A 26,535-nucleotide genomic window follows, 5' to 3' on the forward strand; every position below is an offset into this window, starting at 1 on the left:
TGTGTGTGTGTGTGTGTGTGTGCAGTGACTTCCTCCTCATGCAGGCTGAGACCAGTATTGTCCACAACCCCATCACAGATACTCACTTCTCTATTCTGCTTCACAATCGTACATTCAATTCACACATCTACTTTTGAAATGACCACAACCGCTGCTCTTGTGAAGGAAACACAAACACGTCAGTGGGTGTAAATGTCATTTATTACAGATATTTAAAACCATTTTATTTTCCTCGTTGTTGTTAAATTAGCTGTCATTTCACCCATCAAACGCACGTACATGGCTGTGCCGGATCATACAATTCTTTATTGTAAATGCTGGGAAAAAAAAGAGAAGAATGAGAAGAAACACTTTTATAGTTTTAAGGTGGGAGAGGTGCGCTGAATGGCTGTTGTTAATAGCATAGTCTCTTTTTCTATGGTGCCTCTAACTTCATAAAAATATAACATGAGGGACGAAGCTCTATTTGAAAATCAGAGAAGTAAAAACAGAAGCAGAAAGTCATGACACGCCAGGAGGACAGCTTTGATAATACTAAATACAAAAATACATGGAAAATGTAAATCCCTCCATCTGTTTCATGCGGTGCACTCAAAAAAAAAAAGAAACAGACAAGAAAACAAAGAAACCGGTTAATAAATTAACACACAAAAAAAATAAACAAGTGCATGCCAATCATGACCTTTCTAGTGTTAGATGTATCGCCAACACCTCCTGTGGGTGTTGCGTCTGGCTTGTGATGCTGTCTAGAAGTCCGATCCTAAAATTCTTAAGGAATACATACATAATATACTGCATATACACATGACAGAATCAAGTCCCTTTGTGGTGTTGCTGTATATGGCTGCCTCTCTCTGGTCTCCAACCATCTAGCTAATAATACTGACCTGAGAAATAAAGAGGACTGATCAGCTGAGAACATCCAGTGACTAGTAGTGCCTAACCATAGACATATATACGTAGACGCCGTGACTGCATCAGTTTGTTGCTGCGATACGTCAAAGTTGGCGGCAAATTGGACAAGGCAAGACTTGCTTGTTATCACATACAAGTAAACAGGGGTGCTGTGGTTTTTCTAGATAAAAAGCACTATAACCTTATATTCATGATTTTATTTTATTTTTTTTTTGTCTCTAGTTAATTAGAATCTTGATAATTTGCCTATAATCACTGCTGGACACTCAAGAGAGGAGTGTGTGTGAGGCATACATGAACTGAATTCCTTCATTTGTTCATTCATTTTCCGTAACCGCTTATCCTGTTGAGGGTCGCGGGGTGCTGGAGCCTTTCCCAGCTGACGTTGGGTGAGAGGCAGGGTACACCTTGAACAGGTCACCAGACTATCACAGGGCTGACACATAGAGACAGACAACCATTTACACCTACGGTCAATTTAGAGTCACCAATTAACCTGCATGTCTTTGGACTGTGGGAGGAAGCCAGAGTACCCAGAGAAAACCCGCGCTGACACAGGGAGAACATGAAAACTCCACACAGAAGGGCTCCCAAACCCTGGAGTTCGACCCCCCCCCCTGAATTTGAACCAGGAACCCTCTGGCCGTGAGGCGACAATGCAAACCACTGCATCACTGTGCTGCCTACACTGAATTACTTGTGCCGTGGTAAAAAACAATTCATCATCATAAGGAATTATAGTAACTCATAGTTTTTAAACCATGGATTTAGCTTATTTTTCTTGGTTGATACTCGTGGAGACGTCCCTATGACGGAGACCGCTGAGAATAATTTTGACTGGTTACCGTGTAGTGAATTTTCTACTCTTCAGTTGCCTATACTGTGCACCAGCCGGATTTGGTAGGAGCTAGGTAGTGGTGCAGCTCATTTGGCGATTATCGATCGTTAAGGCTCAGACATATCAAACCCACGTCAAAGAATTGTTGCGTCACCTCACGTCATCTGTCTCGGCCAAAAAATTGCACATGATTACCCTGCAAAGACTACAGCCGATGGACGACAAGCACGTACATTCCGCACCTGTGTGAGAGGAAATAACTCTCCACACCGGCAGACAGTGGTCATCTGTATTCGTCATTCAAAAACTGGAAAACTGGAAGACCATCTTGACGCAAGTTCGCCAGTTTGCACATTAACAACAAAATCTAATGTTGAAAGAACAGAGAGACGTGCATCAGCTAACAGTTAGACAAACCATCATGAAACGTTTCTGCTAACGAAAAATAATGTTTTAGTGTTTAGTGTTTGTTTTGATCTCATGCTCTCTTGACTTAAGCTCTTTGTTTACTTTCCTCACTTCCGTTTCTCTTCTCATGTGCTGAGCTGAACTGCCAATCAGAGTCATTTCATTCACAGATTATACTGATTATAGACTAACTACTGAAATTCTTAGTAACTGGAGACTTTTTTCCCCTACATAGATCATGAACCCATAAATATAAAAACAACTCATCAGAATCATAATGCTTTTTTTTATCCAGACATAATGCAGCTCCCCCGTATACTTGTATTGTTATACTTGTATGTTTACAGGCCAGGCCTGCCTGGACTAATATTTTGGCGATGTTGACATGATCCAGCAGCCAATGAGGTATCTACGTTTCTATATCTATGATGTCTAACCTGGACTAGACTAGACCAACAGATCACAGAATGTCAGCATTTACAAATTGAATGATGGACAAGTGATTTCAAAAGTAACCTTCCCCTTTTCCCAACAACAAAAACAAAAAAACTAAACCACACTTTCAATGCATATAAAATGTACCTATGATTTTGCTCATTTGTTTCTCGCCCATGTTGCATTGTGGGAAGGAGATGAGGTGGAGTTGGTGGGCTGAGGCAATGGGCCCGGTTGGTTAGTCAGCCAGTCTTTTTGAGTCTTTCAGGTAGGAGGGGAGGGGCAGAGTCAACAGAGGGACTGAGTGGAGGAAGTAGCTTTCTCATGCTGTCTGATCACCGCTGTTTGAGAAGTGCTCTGTACATGGCGAAGCCCAGCACGGCAAACACTGTGGCACCGACGCTCGCTCTCAGCCAGAAGGTTGAGTTCTTCAGGTCCGCCTGAGCCATGTGCCTGTGAGAGGGAGCAAGAGACAGAGAGCAGGTGAGGGGAAAAATTCAGACAAAAAAATAGATGGAGCAGCATTTTAACATGATGAATGGCACTGATGTTAAAACCACAGCGGGATGAGTTGCCAAATGACAAAACAAAGTCATGTGCTTGCTCTCCAGTGGAAACTTCCTAAAATCAGGACCATATATGATGAACATCAGTGTCCTGTGGTGTACCAGCTTGAAACAGGAACACATGCTTTCTCTTGGCAGTTGGTTTAGTTTTGGTTTGAGGAAGAAGACAAAGGAAAGGTGTTGCTCTATGAGAAGCAGCTGCTCTGATTCACCCTGGGCAGCAGGAAACTAGAAAAAATATGACTAATGATTATTAAAATTGGGTTAACACCTGCCCTAAGAAACACAAATCTAGCTGATCTGGCAAGAAACACAAATACTGGGACACTATGCAGACTGTGATGAAAGCAAGCGATGGAAAAAATGGGAAAGGGGGCAGCAAACCAAAATGTGACTGGTCTACAGTTAAGCCTACAACACACACTGGAACCCAGGTACTCCGGTAGAATCTGGGTAGAAACCAGCCTATAACAACGTGTACACACAGCTCACCTGTGCTCCCTCTGCTGGGAAGAGAAACGGACCTATAAAACTTGATCTAGCTGCCTTTAACCTTTCTTGGCTTTGAATGACCAACCAGTGGAACCTGCAGGAAGTTACTGCTTTCGGTATGGTACCTTTGGAACCAAAAGTAGCCCTTTAGACATGGTACCTAGACCCTAGTGTTTCCACTGCAATCATTTCTCTTAAATGTGGGCAGGGTTGTTGTCACTCACTGCTCTGTTTAGCACTCACAGTATTTCCTCATTATCGGTGACACAGAGGGAAGTCTGCACTTCATTTATCGTCCACCGAACAAGGATGCATCCTGACATTTTCAGAACAAAATAGAACAGGCTGCATTTGTGCATTTAGTCCTTCTGAGGCAAGCTCGGGGGTTAAGTGTTGCCACATAAAAACCAAAGTGATGGTCAAAGTTATTGTGGTTAAGGTATGCTGATGGATTTTAGTGTGTATAGAGCCAGCATATTTTCACATCTAACTGGGTGAATAATGTGATTGTTTTTACCAGTGGTGTAGAACTGATGAAGTGGAGGTGGTGAACTACCAGGTAGATGGGTAGGTTACCGAGGAGGAAGTGGGTATATTCTTCTCTTTTATTCTTGTGACATTTGGGCTGATAGGTAGGGGTCGCATATCCCGCCACTACACCACTGATTTTAATGTTGCTGACCGCATCCAACACATTCTCGTCTGTCGATCCATAAGTATAAATTAAAAACATTGCCCCCTCTCTCTCTCTGGATGTGGTTTCTGACTTTACCTTTCTGGGGGAACTGGCTGCTCAGCAGAGGCCTCCATAAAGATGGACCCCTCCACGTTGGATACGGGTGAAACCTCCTGCGTCAGGCTGAAATCCTCCTCTGACAGCAGGTAAACCCCCACAGCCTCCACCCAGCCCAGCAGCCTTCCACACACACACACACACACACACACCCAGTCACACGGTTGACTGGTGCGTGCTCACACACAAAGACTCAGATACAGTAGGTAGTGCTGGGAGATACTGTAATATAATACTATGAATATAATATTGACCCTGCCCTTCATCTGACAGTTACTTTCTTGATTAAAGAATTATTCATTTAGTACATGAAAAGTTTTCAGAACGTGAGGTAACATTTTTATTTCACCCAACCAAAGGTCTTAACACTACAAATATTTTATTTATTTTATTATCAAGGCGGACTACACGAAAACCAGCATTTACATTTAAGATTAAATCTGAATTTTCTGCATATCTATTTGTATAAAAAATTACTTGAACAATGAGACAATTATCAAAATTGCTGCAGATCTTTTCTTCGGACTGACCAATAAATTAGCTCTAATACTGACATCATTATGTGACACAACATACTATGTGAGATTTGTCATATTTTAACATATAAAATGTTGTCTTAGCCTTTTTACACTGAAATTATATGACTGCTGAAATAATTTTTGAATGCCTGCACTTGATTTTTTTTTTTACTATATCTTCGTCAACATAAGTAACAGACTATTTTTTCTCCTTTTTTAAAATATTTTAAATATTTAAAATAAATTAATAATCAAATTAAATAATTAATAATATTCTAATATAACTATAAAAATATTTTAATTTTAAAATATATTCTCAGTATGAACATCAAGGTCAAAAACATACTAGAATTTATTTATTTATTTTAAATATTCAATCTCAGAGCAGGGAGACACCATCAAATATAAAACTGACACTTTGCTCTAAGGCTACATATCATCTTAATTTTGTATGAATGAGATTCAACTGATTCACTATTTTGGCCACATTATTTATCTTTTTTTTTAAAAATAAAAACATTATTTATGAATCTTTTAGGCAGGAGACATTTAACTAGTTCAGATTATGTATTTTTAAGTATCAACAGTTACATCGAAATTACTGTACGTTAGCGCTTGAAAATAAAGCGACGTCTGATTTAATTCATATCACCCAGCTCTACCCAGACCGCAAAGTAAGGAGCTAGAATCACCACCCAAACCTTTGAAGCACGAGCTCAACTATGACGGCATACATCATCAAATGCCACCGCACACTTCAAACACTGACAAAAAAGTCACACACACACACACACATCACATACAGACTGTACACACCACATGGCAGACAGACCGGAGATGCTGAAAACAGATTTTAGAAGATGTCATTTCCCTTTCTGTCCAGTGTGAATTTCTTTGGAAATTTATTTATTTTTATTTTTATTTAGTCTGTCAGTTTTTCTTCTGCTTTTCTCTTTTGCTAATGCCCTTACATATTTTGCAAACATTGCATGTTTAACTTAATTCTTTTGATTGGCAATTTAGATCCGTTTGCAGACTCAAAATAGTTTATTCCCTCTGAAATGACACTGAGTGCTTGCAATTTGGTGACCTAAGATGTTAATTTAATATTGTACACTATGCATGATGACTTAGATTAAATTGTCATACCATATAAAATTAAAACAATATCATCTAACCCAGTCAGCCCAACCCACTTTTGGGAAAACACGCTGGGCATTCAATGTGGTGTGTCTGTCCCTTGCACTGCCATGGCTGGCCCATTAAGTGTCATGCTATTAATAGTGTCAGCAACTCCCAGAGATTAAAAACGTATCAAGACAAAGGGTTAGTGCTGGATGCAACGTTACAGCTCTGCCTAGGTCCATGAACGCCCAACCAGAAGCCCTACATTTCGTTGGGCTAATATAGAAAAAATCTGCAAACACACAACAACACACCTCTGCCGAGTCCAACACCATCCACAGCCATTTAAATCCTGCATTCACTAAACCCCCCTTCCCCATCTTATTCAAAACACCAAGCTCTCTTCACTGTCGACAGATGAGAAACCTCTTCCCAGCTCAGGACCGAGGCATGTCTTTGGTTATCCAGAGAGGTAGAGAACAGGTGAGCCATGCAACACAACAGCAGAAAGATTAGCAGAGGGTGAACACGTGCAAGAGGAGGAGGAAGAGGGGCAGCCAAAAACATGTGTATGAACACCTATAGAGGGGAAGGAGAAACACAAAGACAGGAAATACAAGATAGGAAAAACAGGATGAAATGACAGAGTACAATCAATTTAAACATCAAAGAAACACATTTTAATTTCACATATCAGCTTGTCACATTATAAAGTCTGAACCCACAGGAGAACAAGTGGACAGAAGATTTTATTTTAGTAACGTACAATGAAAGCTGGGGTAGGCAGTTTTATTTTGGCGATGTTCGACAAAAATCCTGTAGTAAACTTTGTGCAAATTGCAATTCAAGTGGACAGAAGAATACTAAACTTCTTCCCGTGGCTCGTTTTCAGGCTTTAGAAAATCCGGCCTATGAGGGGGGACTTCAGCCAATCACAGTTCATTTCAGAGAGAGGGCGGTGTTCCTACTGGCTGTTCTACAAACGCAGATGTACCTGCACATCCCTTCAGTGAAAAGCTGATTCAACGGTGGAAAACCCATGCAAAAAAAGTTGCTATTCCAGCATTGTCAACAACTGCCCACACTGCAAAGCAACTAAGAAAAAAGAGGCAGACTACTTTAAGGAAGAACCCCCAATCAGCGGCCGCAGCAACCAGAATCCAGCCAGCGCTAACCCAAGCGCTGGGGGACAAGAAAGCTCGGTTCCCCGTCATATTCAGCAACCTTTCTGTTGCTGCCGTTACACAGCTGGCACCAGCTCTGTGATACCCAGTGCTGGGGGGTTAACGCTGGCAAAATTCGAGCCACTACAGCTGCCAACCGAAGCGTCAGAGCTGTTGTTCGCTCTCCTTCTGGCAGGTAGTCCTCAGCGGCGGGGAGTGAGGCGGAGGGATCACTGGGTGGTACGCTAGGTAATTCTAGGCTCATAGTGGTCTGATCAAGAGAGTGACAGCTCTACGATGAAATAAGAATGTGAAAGACTTGGTTACTGTATCATGCATGTGCATATGCCTGTGGTCGTCTGGTGGGAGGGGTTTAGGACAGATGGGGGGGCTGCAGGAGGAGAGTATTCTTTTCTTCTTTACGTTTCTGTTTTTTGCCTCTTCCAGATTTCTGCTTACCCCAGCTTTAGAGTAACTCCTGTGCTTTTCAAAATAAAGTGTCTCCTGTGGGTGTGGACTTCAGCGTTAAGATTAGAAACAAAGACAAAGGGAGACTGAAAACATCACAGATAATCAAATACTCTTTGATAGTAGAGGGTAAAGCCACAGAAAAATTAATAGCCATGAAGAATTTTAATTTGTTTGTGATTGAAAAGAAATCACATTATCAAACATGCAGACATGCAGGCTTTAATAAATGAGGTTTTCAGTTTGAATGAAGCACAAACCAAAGGGAGTGGTTGGTTTCTCTCATTCGCAGTGCAAATGATTTGCATGTTAGCCAAGATTTACAGTTTGCATATCCACTGCAGGACAGGAGGGAGCAAACAGCTCTAAAAAAGGGTCAAAAGTCAGCTTTTAATACTTCAAAATTCACTCCCCAATCCATGATGCATTATTATCATTATTTTCCAAGAGCTTCCTAACTAGACTTGATAATTTGTCAGCATGATTAACTGGCTGAACAATGGATGCGGTGTATCATGGTTCCAAATAGCATTACAACATATACGATTACACAAGTTTTACAAAATATAAATAGTCTCAGTGGATAGAAATATCTATTCCCAGGGTTAAGGGTTAGTATTTGCACTGCACAACCAAGTGACACCATGCATGTTTCCACACAGATTCCAACACACTGTCACCTCCCTGGCTCGCAGCCTGTGTGTTAGCTGGCACAGTGTGGTCACACTTCGCTGTGTCAAACTGTACAGAGAGCAGGTGGGCTGGCTGGAGCTGGAGCAGAGACCAAAACACCTGACATGACCAATGGGCTTTAGGTATATGACAGAGAAAGTGAATAAAATCTTAGCTGACATTTGGCTGTAACGCATCTAGTATCTCCCCACTAGGACTCCTCCTAAATGGTGCTAACAGTTCCCAGCTAACAGTTTAGGAGCATTTCAGGAAGCTGCTGAGAGCTTTACTGACAGAACTTCTATGCTAAGAGACGGGGTGGGAGTTACCCTGTTGTTAAGGATGACATCATGTTTTGTAGCTGATCATAATAGGTTAGGCCCTCATTAGGCCTTTATCTTCTGCAACTGCCTGCTCCTTTGAAGTATGTAGTAGGTATGTAGGTGTCTGTATGTGTGTACTTGTGCATATGTAGACATTTTTTCTTCTTCATTTATTATTAAAAACCAATTAAAATATGTTTTTAAAAAAAGGATGACATCATGTTTTATCACTGAACGTACTCATTATGTCTATAGTAATTGGTAGACAGGTGACCAGTCTGTCAGTAAATGTGAATATATATATATATATATATATATATATATATATATATATATATATATATATATATATATATATATATATATATATATATAATATGCCTTTTATTTATTCACTGTATTATTACTATTATTTATTTGCTTTTGGTATTTGTTTGTTATGTGATTTAGTGTGTTTTCTTTATTGACCTTTGTGTCTTTTGTTTTTAACTGGTGCTCGGAGAAACGCACAAGAATTCCAATGTACTTGTACTGTGATGTACTTGTGCAAATGGCAATAAAACTCTATTCTATTCTATTCTATTCTATTCTATATTAATTAATACACAGGAGAACAAAAAACAAATTATATAAAATTATATTTAATTAAATAAATAAAACTAGCAAATAATTATACTATTTTAAATCAAATATAATAAATCAATCTATAATTCTAATTACATAAAATTATGAATTATTTTTCTTAATTAAAATACATAAAATGATAAAATGAAATATAAAATTGAACAATTAAAAAGTAAATTAAAATCAAATAAAATCAACTTATAATTTAATTAAATTACACTATAAATTCTGAGAATTTGTACACTGAATTGTGAAATTAAATTTAAAATAAATTTAAAATACAAATATTATTGCTTTATATTAAACACATTTTTTAAAATTAATTTATTTCAGTAAACATCTATTTTTCCCAAACACTGATGCTCAATACCTGCAGCATTGGACTGATTATGAGCAGGTCTTAGTGACTTAATGACTTTGGTGTGTAGTGACTGAAATACTTAATGAATTACTCAGCTCAAAAAATCCTTATTTTGAGGAGTTTCTCCTAACTCAACCAGTTGAGAGCTACTTTTCACGGTAAAATGTTTTGTGAATCCCTGGACAAATTATACATTTGATTAAAAAAAAAAAAGAGTTATGACTTGTTTTGTTGATCACAAACAAGGACCTCTTGGACCTGTGGTTGATCTTTGGTTTAAGCGAGTAACATTTAACTACACAACCAGAGATGGCACAGCTGAGCAAGGCAGTTAACCCCCTCAGGTGACAGCAGCTATGTATGCAGCAACACAGCTGTAAGCAAAAGTAGAATTTCCCCAAAAGCAATCACCATAATCATTCACAAATGAAAGCCTTAACTACTCATCTAAACATGTTTTGGCACAAGTTAACAACACCATCACATTCAACCACATTTAATCTTCCCTTTTGGCTGAAGTGGATATGCAATGTAAACCTGACCACGGGGAGCACTGGAGGAAAGCAGAGGAGCTGTCACCATCACCAGCGTTAGAGAGCTTGGGTGAAAAAGGAGCCTCTCTGTGACCCGCTCTGGTGGGTGGGAGACACAGAGAGGAGAGATGAGGCTATGTTATAACACTAGAGCTTATTCTATGTATGAACCTGTTGAAAACGACCCTGCGGAGTTGGGCCTTAATACTGCGCAGCAGCTCCAACTTGAGGAGGTTCTGACACAGGCAATAGGTGCACCTGTTGCAGTGACACATGCAGCGGAGACGGGCGTGGCTGCGGAAAGACACACAAAAATGCGTGTGTTCACCACAACAGAAAGACAACACGTAACAAACAACACACACACAGGAGGAGGAGGAGGAGGAGGAGGAGGAGGAGGAGGAGGAGGAGAAGAAGGAGGCTGAGGTCGGGGAGATAAAAATCTCAGCCTTGTTTAAGCACTGGGCTAAATCAAAAGGACCTGAGTAAAGACATACATTCTTATCTGAGCTGAAACCTGCACTACTGTCATTTACCTTCACCTCCTCAACTTGTAGACAAAGTAAACAGAAGTACTGACAAGGAAACATCTATAATGAACTTTTAAGTCTAAACTTAAGGGGAAAGGGAAGCAAAAGGAGACACAAGGAGAGGAAAACTACAAAGACAGGAAGTAACAGTCACAACAAGAGATAAAAAATACAGAGGGCAAATAAAGAACAAAATTTAAGAGCTCTCAAAATTTGAAAATTTGTCTCTGACAACCGGAACCTTTCTGTGATCAACTTCAGCTCGAAGTAAGTATAACCATTTTCACAGCATTAAAGCATCAAACCACAACTAAGAATAAAGCTTTCTGTTTGAGACCATGGACCAGTTCCACATTTCAGCAGACATACCAAGCCCTGCCATATTAAGAAGACAAAGTATCTCAGCTCTGCTACTTTATGTTACTGGATGTTTCTCTATTGTTTCCAATAAAATGACAAACGTGGTGGTTTGACGTGGCTGCTCGGCCACCCACATTTTTTAGTTTGAAAAAGTCTTCACAGCCAACTGTATCACCACGCAGAAGGAAGCGTGCATCTACTCATAGACCACAGGCTCGTGCTTGTGACAGTACCAGATATGAACATTGATGGCATCCCCTTCAGCTGACCTGTAACGTTAGCTAGCTCAGTGGTGCTAGGTGAGCTAGCAGTAGATGCGCTCTTCCTTCTGCGTGGTGATATGTTTGGTGCGTGTACTTTGGTAGAAAGTAGAAATAGTTCCTACATGAAACTGCTCACAACAAGGTCTGTGGATTATCTTGAGTAACCAGGTCATGATTTCTGGAAAGAGACATTGCTGTTGAGTTTTTCAAATGTATTTTTTGGCACTTTGAGCACCACAAGCCAAGTGCCAGCTGGCTCCATTATATTGGAGGGAAGGCAGACATCTCTACTGCCGACATCTCCAACAATTGGCACACCAAAACCATCTTAACTGACAAATAACACAACAAGTAAGAGGAGAAAAAAAAATACATTTTTGATTTTGGCATGAACTGTCCCTTTAAAAAAAATAGTTTGTGAATCATCTATTCACTATTTGACCCAGAATTCCCCCCTCGATCAGTAGACAACCCTACTACTAAAGCTCATTTCCTAGAGTGCAGCAGATCTAGAGCTTTCATTCAAATGTAGACAACAGGATTTCTGGCCTGCTGAAATGAGATTACGTGAGTGCGTCCTGAGCGCTAATTAATCTGCTCTGAAATCCAATCTGATCAGAGAGCTTTGAGGAGTTAAGACACTCTACAGGACCTATAAAGTCATCAGACTGACCTCAAATAATTTCAGGTAAGGACTTGCATGATTGCACACACACACATACAGCACTAATTTACGAGGGAGCATAAGACACAGAGAATATGTGTTACATTTGTTTTGGGTGCTGTGGATAGGGAAGGAAACCAAAGTCCTCAACTGTGGCTTTCATTAATGTCACCATGCTGTAACCTTTTAATACTATGGGCACTGTCTGTTTCACACATCCAGGAGAGAGGTAGAAGTGAATAGGCACACACAGGAAGAGATGGGCATGGTGGATAAGGTTGCAGGACTCACAGAGGTGTAAAGGGTTAACTAGAATGGACCACAAAGAGGTGTGATACTCACGGGTACATGGCCATGGTGGTGAGTCTAGTGTAGATGTCTTTGTTGGGTGCCTCGACCGTGCTGCATGTGAACGGCTGGGGCGGGTGGAGCTTGTGTTTACGGCAGAACTCGTGCGGTGAGAGGCTGTAGTGCTGCCGTACTTCGTGCAGGTCCGACTTGCCGGCGATGACCACACATGGCGTCTTGCTATCTATGAAGTATTGCTGCCAAACACAAGTGTTTAATGTTATTAGTTAGGCCTTCCGAGGCATCGTATGTCTGATGAGCATTCTTCCATAGTCTGAAACATACCTTGTACACTTTGGCGCAGTATTCAAAAGAGCGTGGGTTGTTGACGTCGTACACCAGGCAGACCACGTCACAGGCTAGATCCGCCTCTGACAGGAAGTCAAAATCTGGCATCACCTCATGGAGCTTGTAGTGCACGAGACAAGGGACAGAGTGTGCAGATGGAGGGATTAACTGCAGAGTACTAATACTGATGAAAGTCAGTTGTAACGCACAGTAATCCAAAAATCAGATGATGAGTAAATGTTTTTTACCAGCAGGTACTTCTCCTGACCATAAACATAGGTCGTGCTGATGGCGTAGAAGGACTTGTGGTCTTCTCTGATCCGCCTCTGTTTCTGTGGTGGAAAATAAACATGGTCAAAAAACAAACATCAGTCAACAAGTTGCCCTGGCTTTTTTGCTCCAAATCTGAAAGCTGACTAAATCCAACGCAGTTTATCAAAGTGTCACATCGACAGTCTCTCCTCTGTCGTCTACTCTGACGTGGATCAAGTTTAATTTGTTGACTCTTTTGTTTGTTTTAGTTTGAGCTGTGCAAGCAAAAACAGGGGTTTTAAAAGTGACAAAAGGAGCCTTTTTGCACACATGTCCACCATTGAATGCATAAGGTCTTTCCTTCAGACAATCAACTCATCTTCTTACACCTAAAAAGTTCAAAACCATTTCAGACTTCCACTGACCTGCAGGTTCTTGCCCAGGAAAGCTTGAAGAAAGCCGCTCTTCCCACTGCCCCGGGCCCCCAAGACATTGCAGCGGAAGACGCTGCGCTGGGTCTGTTTCTTCTGAAGATCAATGCGCTTGTTCCGTGTCACTGAAAGAACAAGTCATGTATATATTTACAAAGCAAGAACACAATGATCAGTGGCAACATGTGATAAAACCCATGTCTTTTATATTCAAGTGAACAAAAAGCAAAAAGTCAGTTTTAAGAGGCAGTAAACATGAGGGCTGCATGAACTGATATGTGATAGCATTGTTGAACACTATGACAATATTATTTGGAATACATAAACAGATATTAATGGGTATTAAGTTCTACCTTTCTGCTACTTTCAGTATACTGCTAAAATACAACAAATTACTTGTTGAATTAAAAAAAAATATGGCCTGTTTTCCAGGCCGTTAAAAGACGCGGCATGTGTACGTCCCCTAATTCACAGGGCTGGTACCTGCGGTTATTCCACAGGCTAGTTAGTAACATGTCGGGCAGGAAATCCAAAGTGTGGGATCATTTTGAGAAGGTGAAGGACGAACCCAAGGTGATATGTAAACTCATCTTCATTGGTCGACTACAAACATGACGTATCCTCTGAAACATGGAAGTAGCTACATGCCCATTAGCCCACAGCGTCATTAACAGGCGGCTCGCTCAGTGTGTGACGTGCACTTGTAGATAAAATATAGGCCTATATTAATGAAGGTTCATTAGTACGGTTTTGTATTTCTCTGTAATGTAGCACAGTGTTAACAATGTTACTGATACTATTCTTTCTCACACCTTCAACTCAAACCATTGTGTTGCCCCGCCCAAAATACATCATTTAATAATTACATTAATATCGTAAACATGCAGGCAACTAGTTGAGTAATGGCCCTAAATGACGACTATTGGTCAATTAGGAAAATTCTTGGTCGGTGGCAGCCCTACTAGACATAGATCACAAAAACAGAGTTGAATGTAATTACAGGTTCTTACCTGTGATGGCAGCAGCTTGGGACTCCTGTTCATAGATGATAGAGTAGCCAAGGTAACCCAAGTACTCCAAACTACGCTGTACATCTAGATATGTTGTTAACCTGCCACATAAAACACACAAGTCGTGATGAGTCTGACAGTGTGAGAGATTTACATAAAGCATGACTTTCTAAAATGATCTGTGTATTCAACATGAGGATGTATGATCCTACAGTAGTGTGAATGTACTCAGGTAGTATAAAACTAACATAGGCATGTGTGTGCGTTTGTGTGTATTAATAGACGTGTTCCACACTCACGTCCACTGGGAGAGGTAGCCCTGGTATGTGATCCATCCCTGTTCGTTGGTACAGACCGTGTGGTTCACATCCGGACCCCAGGGCATGTAGGGAAACACTTTGAACAAGTCCTTCACCTCCTCTGGCGACAGCGCACAGTCTCTGTCCTGGATCAAGAGCACACATTAAGACTCACAAATCTGGACATAATGCATAAAAACCCGCACAGAAAGACACAAGATTTTCCTAACTTTAGAAATATAAGCTATAATTGAATAATAAAGACACAAAGAGGTAGTAAAACTGATTTTGAACCACTCACTTTGTCGTGTTTGTCAAAGACACTCTGGAGGAAGAGGTATGCATTGTGGTTAAGCTCTGTGGTGCAGTCCGGGGGGATCTTTATCCTGTGATACAGGGACAGACAAAAACATTTAACAGAGAGATCTGGACACACAATCACTGGCTGTGCTTCAAAAGTAACAAAGGATGAAACAATCTGCCTGAATTACTCCAAGTCAACCACAACAATTCAGTAGAAAAGAGGAAATGATCTGATATCTGTGAACTGTGATCAATGTGATATGAGATGTCAAAAGAGGAACAAGACATCAATATGACTAACAAAAAGGGACTGTTATGTATATGCTATACTACTCGAATTATCAACGCAGTAGGACCTTCAAACAGAACACCAGGCTGATATAGCAAGTTAAAAGCTCTTTGAGTCTACACTTACATGGGGAACAGGTATTCCTGTGTGAGCTCCAGGTCATCGTCATATCCGAACCTCCTCAGCACAGTCCAGGTGGTCTCATGTCTGCCTCGCTGTATGAAGAGGGTGTGCAAGAACAAGAAGCCTGCAGTAAAGAGCCAGTAACAGGAGAATGGAAAAGGTCAGTGACTGCCATAAAGAAATGGAGGAGACAAGCAGAAAAGAGGGAGCATTGAGGGGACATGAAGAAGTAATGACGAGGAGGATGGAGCAAAGAAAAGGAATATGAAAACAAGGTAACAAGAGAGTGTCTGACCTTTGAGTGTGAGTCCGTTGTCCTTGACTCCATCGGTCATGTTCCTCCTGACAACATTCTTTACATCCTCTAAGGCCTGAGGCGCCAGCGGTGTATTGAAACACGTTCTCTATAGACACACAAAACACAGGTGCCATGAGAAAGCTGAAAGTTTCTTTAGGTTTGGTTCATGTTTAAACTAAACCAGTCATTTTACTGGTGATGAAAACTTTTACAATCTTGATCAAATATAGTCTCGAAAACAATGTGGACAGTGAAACTATTAAAAGCATTACCTGAAAGAAGTTGAGCTCGTTGTCATTAAGGATGCCGTCGTTGTCCAGGTCAGACACTTTAAAGATTCTAGTTAAAGCCTTAATGCAGGAGGGCTTCAGCTGTAATGCAAAAGACATTTACTCATGTAGGTGGTTACATGTACTTACACAATGCAGACAGATTTAAATCAACAGTAAACACTGAGGCAAATAACTTTCATCTCCCAATAGGATTCCAACATCTAGACAGAGGATTTCTGCCAGTACAGTGTTAAAATCTGTTCCCCTCAATCCCAATATAAAATTTATATACTTCCATAAGTGGAATGATTTCTATGTAATGTAATATGAGGTATGGGGTTCTGTGAGTACTAGGTTCTTACTTCAGGTTTACATTATCAGTTTAATTTTTATTTAAGAAGAGAACCTTTTGTATTTTTTAACATGGACCCTATTTTCCTATGTTTCTGTGTTCAAGTGACAGTGGAGACAAGTTGTTTTTTTTTTTTTTTTGGTATTGGTCCAGTGTTGAGCGAGAGTGTTGAAGCAGCAGCAGCAGAACAGGCTGCGGTGTGATCCCTACGGGCAATTGTGCAGCGTCAATTTATTTCCACTAAAAGTGCTTGTTTCAGGGTCATGGTACAGACCTTTTTCACACCTTCTCCTACTCTAGCCCCTTTTACACTGCCAGATTTTCTGCGAATGTTGGGCCTTTTGCCGGCAAACTGCGAGTGTTTAGACACACAGAGCCGGATTGGCGAGTTGATCTGAGGTGCCCAATTTTCCGCCTCGTAGGGTAGATTTTGATTGATTGTTTGATTATTTTTTATTTACGTGTCATGCACAAAGTGCCCAACCCTCATGGGTTTATAAAACACCAAAAAGAAAGTACAGTTGCAGTGTACTTCTTTTTTTTTTCTTTTTATTTCATACATAATTACAGCCACTTTTACAGCTCAGACTTTAAACAGAATATTCTGCCTTCTCTCCCACGCTTTGCAAATAAAATCTGCAACAAAAAAGGTTCCCTTTCTAAAACACAACTCAAGTTTCTCATACTCGTCCAGCCAAAAGAAATCAGTATAAAAGAGGACATTTTAATAAAAAGTAAATCTCTCAAGTCCTCATAAACAAAACAGTAAAACAGAAAATGGACCTCACTCTCAATTTCACCGAGCTCACACACCTGACAAAGTCTGTCCTCCTCTGGAATGGCATTAAACCTGCCGGTCTCTAAAGCCAAGGGTAATGTTCCTGAACGTAACTGTGCACATAATGATCTTTGTCTTTTGTTTAAATTATACTTCACATACATTTCAACATCGTAACAGTTTTTTATGAGACAGTAAGTTCGTAATTTTGGTTTATATCATATATCGACAGACCACTTTTCCTTATACTTGAGAAACATATTATTCTTTAACTCTCGAATATTACAAAGTAACCTGTTATGAAAGATAAATGAAAAATCATTCAAATTAAATAAGAATTTCATCTCGTTAGCCCAGGAATGACCATGTAAAATGTCCCAAATAAAAATCTTTTTAGTGGGTCTCTGATCTGACATCCTTATAAGTCTATTCTACAGTCGAAGCATTTCACATTTATGTCTGATGTTTGGAGGCTCCCATCCCATATCTCCACAAATAACTGAAACTGAAGTTAATTTATGCACTCCTAAAAAAGATCAAATAGCTCTATAGTGCACAGCATTACAACTAGACTAGGTAGACATATTGGCGAACCTTTTTAATTTAAACAGACCGAAGCAGCCTTCCGCAACGGGAGGGGCTGTTGATGACTTGTGGGAGGAGCTGTTGATGACGCCGCACGTGCAAGCCACTGGCGGTGGATACATAAGAAACAGCTGACAGCAGGAATTAGCGAGCAGCTAGTAGCAAGAGGGAAACGCAAACCTGACAGACACTGTAAAGATGAGCAACTGGGGAGACAAGGAATTGCGCGCCCTCCTTGTCCTCGCAAACAAAGAGGCCATTAACCAGATGAGGGGGACGGTGAAGGACGGGCCGACTTATGAGAGAATCGCCAAAGGACTGACCAGCCGCGGCTTCCCTCCCACGTCACTGTTTATGTCACACACTGAGCTACACGTTTTGTTACTTGCTCACGCCCCCCATTGCCCCAAAAAAGGCGCATTCTGTATAAACAAAAGTAGGTAGGCGGCATTTTGCTGCACTCCCCGATTTTGTTTTTATACTGCCAATGCTGAAAAAAGACTGATTGGGCTTTCCTGCAAATTTGCACAATTCCTGTATAAAAGGGGCTTAAGATAAGTCAAAATGTCTGCTGTATCTGTTCGAGCTCACCTCCTTCTCCTCTGGGCAGTACAGGGGTCCTGTTGGGTGGAGAACAGCCTTCTGGGCGTAGTAGAACAACTCAGAGATGTTCTTCAGGTTTTTGGCAGAGCACTGAGGGAAAAGAGGGCACGTTTGTGTGAATGCTCTGAGCAACAGCAACAATGGAGGGAAATTATCAGGAATGGCTGAACTCATCTACACTGACTTATATTGTTCACAGAGTTTTTAATATTTTTAATTTCTATAACCTCTAATTTAACAACTTCCCAAATAATGTAATATGTGAAAACACAATTTAACAGTGTCAATAGAGGGTTAATAATACAGAACAGAGTTATTGCAGAACAATGGCTGAAAGTAACTCAGTACATTTACTCAAGTGCAATACTTCTATACAATGCTGAGTTACTTGCACTTGAGTATTTTAATTTTGTGCTACTTTTTACCCTGACCACACCACATTTTAGCTGAGTATAAACGTAAGCAACATATATGTTGTCCCAATGCAGAGGTAGGTTTTTGTGGGAGTAAGTTTATTAGAGTGGGTAAGGTAAATCTACATTTTGGTAAGATAAATGCAGGTTGAAAGATTTATAACATCAGATAAGCCTGCCTCATTTTGACAAAAATAAATTATAAGACAGATAAATGAAATTAGACAAAGTGTTTATTAAGGTAATTAAGACTTCACAAATTCAAATTTAAGACTATTATCTATAAAAATGAATTTACAGTTTTTCAGGACCTGCAGACACCCTGTTTACTATGTCTTAATACTTTTATTTCTAATATGGACACAGAGGTGTCAGTAGAGAAACAGGACATACATCCAGTCCTGGACCTGCTCCAACACTGAGCCAGCAGTAAACATTGGCTCACAGCTTTCACATGGGCCCTACTCACACCAGCTGTGCAACTGTCCCCCAACTGTATGTGCCTTCTCTCACGTCCTCCTCATTTCCCTTATTTAACCTTGTAACTGATCCCAGGAGCACATGACTGAGCCGTCTCATGCCACGGAGGGAAATTTGAATTCAGCAGCAATGCAGACGGCAGACAGCTTCCTCCATAACAGCCAAGCCTCTCAACACACTCACAGTGTATCACTCAGCAGGCTGTGGCCTTGGAGCGCGGGGTTCAGTGATATAAATCTATTATTGACTCAGGCGGAGTGTAAGTGGAGTCAGGAGCTGGAGTGCAGCCTGAGAGCAGCTGGGGGCCGATGTGTCCTGCACAGAGCCAAACTCTCTCTGACAGTCGCTGCCAGTATTGGATTTCATTTTTCATTTGCCAATTCATAGCTCCCAGGTGCTCCATCAGTTTTCTTTGACATTTTACTGAGTGGGACTTCCTAACAACCCTCAGTGGATCCAGAAGGTTTATGTGTGTATTGATCTCTTACCTCCACACAAGTCTCGATATCCTGGTATTGATTCATGATTGGCAGGATGGTCTCCATGCTGCTGTGTTCCACCAGGTCTGACTTGTTGCCCACAAGGATCAATGGCACCCTGAATAAAGCCATCATTCATTAGTACATTATATAGCTGCCACGATTAGTCAATGAGTTGTGACTCTGATTGTCAGCTTGCACACAAAGCACCAGCTAGCCGGCGTGACCCACAGTGAAAACAAACTCCTGTACACGAACACACACCTGCTATCTTTGTCCGTTCTGTCACTGATGAGAGGAATCCAGTGGCTTGTCACCTAGATGTGTAAAGCACAACATCAGACACCGTAGCAGCGCAAACACTCATTACGAAGTCAAATGAATTTCTCAGATTAAGATGATGAGCACATGCAGCGTCCTATTGCAAATTCTAAACATACTGCTGTTGTGTATTTGATTAACTGTGCTGACCACAGAGGGAAACGATGCTCACCTTTTCAATGGACTTCTTGTTGTTGACTGAATAAACTATGCAGATAACATTTGCCTGTAAAGATAAACAGCAATATTAGCTTGTGATGTAGACAGGAGATACATGGGGTACAAACTAGGGGTGAAATGGTACACAGAGGTCACAGTTTGGTTCAAACCTCGGTTTAGGGGTCATGGTCCAGTGCCAGTTTGGTACAGTGGGAAAAACAATGCATAAGGATACATTTCTCTTGGTTTATTCTGAACAGACAGTAAAGCAAGTGTCAAAGACAGACAACTTCCACCTGCTGTGGAGTGAGGTGGCACTTTGGACACTGCCAACCTTGGTAAACTGCTTTCATAATAAAAATAAGGATAATTTCAGAGGCTTCTGTATTACACTAAATGAACACTGAACAAACACCTTACCAAATGGCAACTGGTCACAACAGGCTATAAAACTAAGAAGCCTCCCTCATGCTACAAAATCGATAACACAAAATAACTATAATTATAAAAATAAAACTTGTGCATTTGGAGGAGTGTTTCAGTTAGGTTCACCTTGGCTATGTTTAAAAATTCAAAGCACCCAAGCATTTATCATCCTGGTGATCGGCACACCTGGGTGATGCCATTAAACACGCTTGACCACGTTGGATGTGTTTTCCATTTACATACCCTGCAAAGGTGGAGCAATGCTTATACACTGTCCTCCTTAGGGCTGGGTTAAAATAATCGATTCATCCCATTCAAATCGATCTTCACCGGAATGACCCGATATCAATTCATAAAATCCCAGACTGAACTTTTAATATACGTTTTTTTCCAACAGATGTGTGAAGCTTTAGCCCCGTTAATCTCGCTGGTAGTAAACAAGCCGCAGTGCTATGTTATGAACGACTGTAGTATTGAGACGCTCCAACATAACCGTCTCTTTTATCTGTAACTGTTAGCTTACTTTTTTACATTTGGGTGTAATTTATTGTCGTGCTACAACGTCTCCTCCTGCCGTCTCTGCGTCCTGACTTTATTCCTGTTGTGAATTTATTCTTTTTAAAGAATAATTCCTTGTAAATGTTACACTGTTAGTTCCTTGAGAATCTCTTTCACATACTAGCAAAAATTAGTACTGTAACTGAAAAACCTCCAGTCGAATCAATATCGGAATCAATCTAATCGAATCGGAAATTGAATCAAATCAGGAAATCAATGGCGATACCCAGCCCTAGTCTTCATCTTATACACAACTCTCTTTCCTTTGCTATTGTAGCTGACTGCGAACCATCAGGCAGGTCTTACGGCTCCTCTGTTATTTCCACTCGTCATTGTGGGACTGACTTGCACTTCAACCTGCTTGTTTTGCTGATGCCGTACAGTTGAAAGCATCCAGGCACAACTCAAGATTATGAACCCAAGTTCCACATTATGAGCATCGGTCTACATATAATGTGTAGTCTACCTGTGGCTGAGTGAACCAAACTGTGACGGCTTAATACAAATACTGTTTCAGTCCTAATAGAGACATTAAAAGATAAGATGAGAGTGAGCATTAAGTTAGACCAACCTTTGATATTTCTTGGTACAGCTGCTCATCTGACTGTTCTGCCTCTGAAAGAAGCACATCAGTACATTAGTTTACATGTTATCAAGCCCTACTGTTACCAAATCAATCTATTTCTATTAATATGGAGCAAGGATGACTGATGATGTTAATGTCGCAGACCGTGTGTGTGTGTGTGTGTGTGTGTGTGTGTGTAGTAGGGAGAGGGTTTACCTGAGTAGTCAACGATGTGTGTGGGCACCCTCTCCGGGGTGACATCAGCTGGGATGGTGATCTCTTCAGCTCGGAGAGGAACCTGGCAGACAGAGGACAACAATCAAGTCACGTCTGACACACCAAGCCTCGGTAATGTGACATATGTCTTCATTTTGACACCACCAAATAACAGTGAGACAAATCTACAGTATTAACTGTCCAGCCTTTAAATATCTGAACCAGATAAGAGTGGAAACTTAACGTTGCCAGGATGATTTTCACCACTCTATCATGTGATTTCCTGTAGATACATACCTCATCAGGAAACTCCTCACTGACCAGAGACATTATCAGTGATGTCTTCCCCACCTTGGCTGCATGAGCAAAGGGAAAACATTTGTTATTACACACATCTTTCACCGACAGTGGGTCATTAACATTCGACCTCTCCACCGTGCTTTATATTGAGCACTTTGGGTAATGTGTTAAGTGACAGGGCACAGATAAGAGCAGCTGAAGAGGGTTAAGAGCTGCAGCCAAGTGCAAACGAGCACTCAAGAAATTCCAGCGCAGAACAAAGCCATAATACAAGGTTGAGAATATGGTCTGAAAATAAGCTAATGATAGACAGACTGGCCGAAGATTTGCACTGATATTCAAGAATGACTTGTTCATATTTTAATAAGTGCACTATTTTAAGTATCCTCACAGTTACAGGGTTTCTGTTCTTGCATTGGGTAATGCAAAACTCTGATTATAAAAAGGGAAATATCATATTTGTGTGAATACCCAACATTTACTCCTTACCAGTAATGGGCCACCACATCATAAAACACATTACATTAACTAAATAGATCTATCTGATATAAATACACAATATAATTTTAAACTATTTCTCGTTTTATATGATTTTCAGTAGTATGTTTGGGGTTTGTCTGTTGGTTGAGCAAAATCAACTTGTGGCAGTCTTTTCTCACTATTTAATCAAACAAATGGTCTCAGTCACATTAATCAATACTGAAAATAATCTTTAAATGCAGCCCTAGTTTGCAGTAAGTCTGGCTCCTCAGCGTCTTGACAGGCTATTTGTTATCTGTAACCCCACAAACTGCACCCTGCTGAACTTCACAGCACTGGAGTCGGCACGTAGCATTTTGGCTGCACCTCTCTCAGGAACAGTCAGTACCAACTCGCCTCATGTGGCAGTGTAGGCCGTCCTGCATAGCCATAACTGAAATATAAATAGTACTGACAACACGTTTGCTTTGAGGAGGACAAAGGGTCCAGGTGAAACACAGTTCAATGAGATTGGGATTTAATGCCTTTTTGGCTTAATTCTACCCTCACTACAGGGTCCTGGGAAGTGTCAAGATCTTATAATGACTACAGAATATTCACCAATAAATCTGTTTAATATACAGTGCATCACTGATTTACAGGAAATTTATCAGCAACTATTTTAATAATCGAATAATCATTTAGGTTTTTATCAAACAAAAAAGCCAAATGTTATCATCTTTCCACCTCTAAATTTTGAGGTTTTGTTGCTTTTCTTTGTCTAATGTGATAGCAGCATGATTATTTTGAGGAATTTGGACTGTTGGTTGGACAAAACAAGTGATTCGACGACATCACCTGGGCCCAGGTGTTTTTAAAAATGTAATATGGATCAGAATGATCCACATTGGGAAATCTCATGTTTTACTATCCAGAATCAGCTAATCCATCATAGTTTTGTGCCACTTTTTGATCACCCCGATCCACATACATGAGACACTTTTCAAGATGACTAACTCCAGATAACCAGTGCTCTAAATGGGACTAAAAAAGGTAGGCTACTGGCTATGTAAAGAACAAATACAACAGCCAGTGTGGGGTCACTTTTACGTGTTTTTAATTTGAAGAAGCAGAAAACAGCATGGGGAATCCATTTGTTAGAAAACAGTTTTGACCATGTCATTGTTATTAATATAAAGTAAGTTAAAGTAATAATTGAGTTATTTTTGTTTGATATTAACATATATTTAGGGATTATTTAAGACAACACAGTCCTTTATTTTACTAAAAAGCTCCGTAGGGAGCCTAATGTCTAATATCTAGCTATGGTTAAACAAGTCAAGTGCAAATTATAAATAAATGTACATGAAGTTGACCAATTTTAAAGTTTTACTGCATTTTATTCCTGATAACCACTTTGAACCCACCCCTCTGATGGGATCGAGGATTTTTTTTTTTTTTTTTGGATCACAGATATTCCAATCTTATTTAAAAGGTTTGAACAACACCTGCTGAAGGTTGATCAGAATTGAAACCAAAACTGGATTACATGATCTACTCTGATTTCAGGACCTTTATTTTCTTTCTTTCTTTTTTTAACAACCCATTCTTAAGATATGCTCAAATCCGATCGGGAGTTGATGCTTTGGGAAATTCTGATTGTAAGAAAAGAAAATGTGAGTTTTAACCATTAAAAGGCCAAACAATTATTGAGAAAACTATCAACAGATGGAAACATAATCAAAATAATTACTAGTTTCAGCCCCAGTTTCAATTCACACTGCAGAATGAAATTAAGTTTGCCAGATGTGGCAGTGTAGGCCATCCTGCATGACCATAACTGAAATATAAATAATACTGACAACACATTTACTTCGAGGAGGACAAAGAGACCAGGTGAAACACAGTTTAGTGAGATTGGGATTTATCATCTATGTGAGAAACTTTCTGAAAATTCAAAGGCCGCACAGTTTTTGAGAAAACTATCGACAGAGGAAAACATTATTAAAAACAATAATTTCACCAGTCTCCTGTTTTTGTTTGCTAATTTTAGTTAATTTTTTGTCATAAGTTAACACTATGATGTCTTCTACACCAAGACATCACAAATTTGAGTTTTAGCAGTCTAGCTTCTGGATTTAGGAGAGTGGCTTATGTATACTAATATTTTTGGACTATCTTAGACCATTGAAATAACATGTATGAATTTATAAAATGGGTGTAGTTCCCCCTAAAGATTTTTTTATTAAGCTTTAACACCTAGGAAAACTGTTATGTTATGCACTATTTAATCTAGAGTTAGTAGCAGCCTTGTCCTTAAATTATGTCTGTATATGAGAAGTTATGTAATTAGAGTCAAGACATGGCAGTAAATGGAAACACTGGTGATATAGCTATGTTGTACCACGAGATACTTTACTGGTTTTTAGCATCACACTCAAACTAAACTCAGGATATTTATGCTAATCATAGACTTTGAAAAACTTGATTCTTATACACTATGTAATAAACCGGTGTAACCCCCTCACAGCACATACAGTCACACAGCTTGGTACATTGTTAGATCCACTGTGTGCATCTGTTAGCTGTAGCCTCTAGCTCCCTCATTAGCATGTTAGCTAACACAGCATTCACCCAGCTCGGGATTAAAGACACCCGTTACTTACGTTCCCCAACAAGAAGTATCCTCACGTCCTTCCTCATGTTTTCACTCGCTTCCCTCTGCAGAAAGGACAGACTTTATTGTCTCATGGAGTCCTTTTGGATGCCGTCCTCCTCCGGCAGTTTACCTAACGTCAGGCCTGCGCAGTGAGGTCCTGCCGCTGTCAAACTCTCGGCGCCTTTGTAGGACAAAACGGACGGACAGTTTTCGGAGCTCCTCGGTGTTTCCCACGCGCTTCTATTCAACTCGTGACTAATCAGCTCGTGAGCGAGAGCAATTTAAAGAGTAGTTTGAGGCACATGTCGCTGTTATTTAATGTTAATCACACTCTTTTAGGCGGTTGCATAGCATTTCGCAGTGGATGTTTCATGGGCATGCCCGACCTCCAGCACCCGGCAACTACAGCAAGGCATACAGGACAAACTTCATATGGAATTTGAAAACGCGTTGTGCTGCTATCTGGTGGCAAAGACAGGAACTGCATGTCACGGTTCCTCCCCAGTAAATGGTTATTTTTGATCTCTTCACTGTAGAAATCATCACAATATGTAACAATAAGACAAAAACAAAAAACATTTAGGCATCATAATAAAATAATGATAACATAAGAAGAATAATACATTAAAATGGCAGCAGGGCACAGGGTAGGCTTACAATTAGGCCTAATATTGTATTGAAAAAAGATAATACAGGGGCAAAAAATACAGAAAAAGTAGGTACTAATACACAATAAATCCTGTGGTACAGTGGCTCCAAACCTTTTTCTTTAAGGGACTACTTTTCTATCACCGAGTAACCTGAAGACCCCTGACTCCTGACTAAGTGGCATATTTTATCTATATTTCATAATATATTCAATGCAAAGCAATGACTGATAACTGCAGGAAGCTTGTGTGAAGCGGAATTATCTTATTTCGTCTTATTTTATCTTATCTTAATCTTATTTTATCTAAAATGAGCAATTTGCACAAAACGTGATTTGATTATTTCCTGGGAATACTCCATCAGAGATGAGTTTTACTGATATTTTGGGGGGATTTAAGGATTTGCTGTCTTTATTGTGTATATATTGTTTAAGTTTTTTTTATCACAATCATACATACTTTGTAGGCTGTTTTTAACAAATTCAGTCTTTTCTTCTTGACACATTCGGCCATTGTTCTTTTAACCCTGGTTGTTTTATCTGCATACTTCTTTAATGCAGGACAAGGCTGT

General features: G+C 40.1%; 1 protein-coding gene across 6 annotated transcripts; it reads right to left on the reverse strand.

The window, feature by feature from the left end:
• Positions 1-183: 183 nt before the first annotated feature.
• On the reverse strand, positions 184-25,733 carry rhot1a (ras homolog family member T1a). Of its 6 annotated transcripts, XM_033644837.2 has the most exons (21): positions 25,325-25,733; positions 22,197-22,255; positions 21,900-21,981; positions 21,690-21,733; positions 20,148-20,201; positions 19,919-19,971; positions 19,664-19,772; positions 18,271-18,372; positions 15,965-16,063; positions 15,690-15,798; positions 15,398-15,518; positions 14,981-15,065; positions 14,680-14,825; positions 14,381-14,481; positions 13,365-13,495; positions 12,936-13,019; positions 12,685-12,807; positions 12,394-12,596; positions 10,406-10,528; positions 4,427-4,570; positions 184-3,049 (listed from the first exon to the last, which is right to left on the reverse strand). In XM_033644837.2, exons 1-21 carry the CDS (start codon positions 25,359-25,361, stop codon positions 2,932-2,934), a joined length of 2,127 nt encoding a protein of 708 aa, XP_033500728.2. In that variant the 5' UTR covers positions 25,362-25,733; the 3' UTR covers positions 184-2,931. The 6 variants fall into 6 exon arrangements, with proteins under 6 accessions (XP_033500728.2, XP_033500726.2, XP_033500727.2 ...); XM_033644835.2 differs by lacking the exon at positions 4,427-4,570; XM_078161202.1 differs by lacking the exons at positions 184-3,049; positions 4,427-4,570; positions 10,406-10,528 and adding exons at positions 5,887-8,492; positions 10,244-10,333.
• Between the last annotated feature and the right edge of the window lie 802 nt (positions 25,734-26,535).

Source organism: Epinephelus lanceolatus, chromosome 18 (assembly GCF_041903045.1).
Source record: "Epinephelus lanceolatus isolate andai-2023 chromosome 18, ASM4190304v1, whole genome shotgun sequence".
Taxonomy (NCBI): domain Eukaryota; kingdom Metazoa; phylum Chordata; class Actinopteri; order Perciformes; family Serranidae; genus Epinephelus; species Epinephelus lanceolatus.

Coding starts and splice junctions, on each gene's coding strand:
- rhot1a (XM_033644837.2), bottom strand. CDS start 25,361: ATGAGGAAGGACGTGAGGATACTTCTTGTTGGGGAAC. Junction 20,202..21,689: donor TGTACCAAGAAATATCAAAG/GTTGGTCTAACT, acceptor TTATCTTTACAG/GCAAATGTTATCTGCATAGT. Junction 15,519..15,689: donor CAACGGACTCACACTCAAAG/GTCAGACACTCT, acceptor TCTTTACTGCAG/GCTTCTTGTTCTTGCACACC.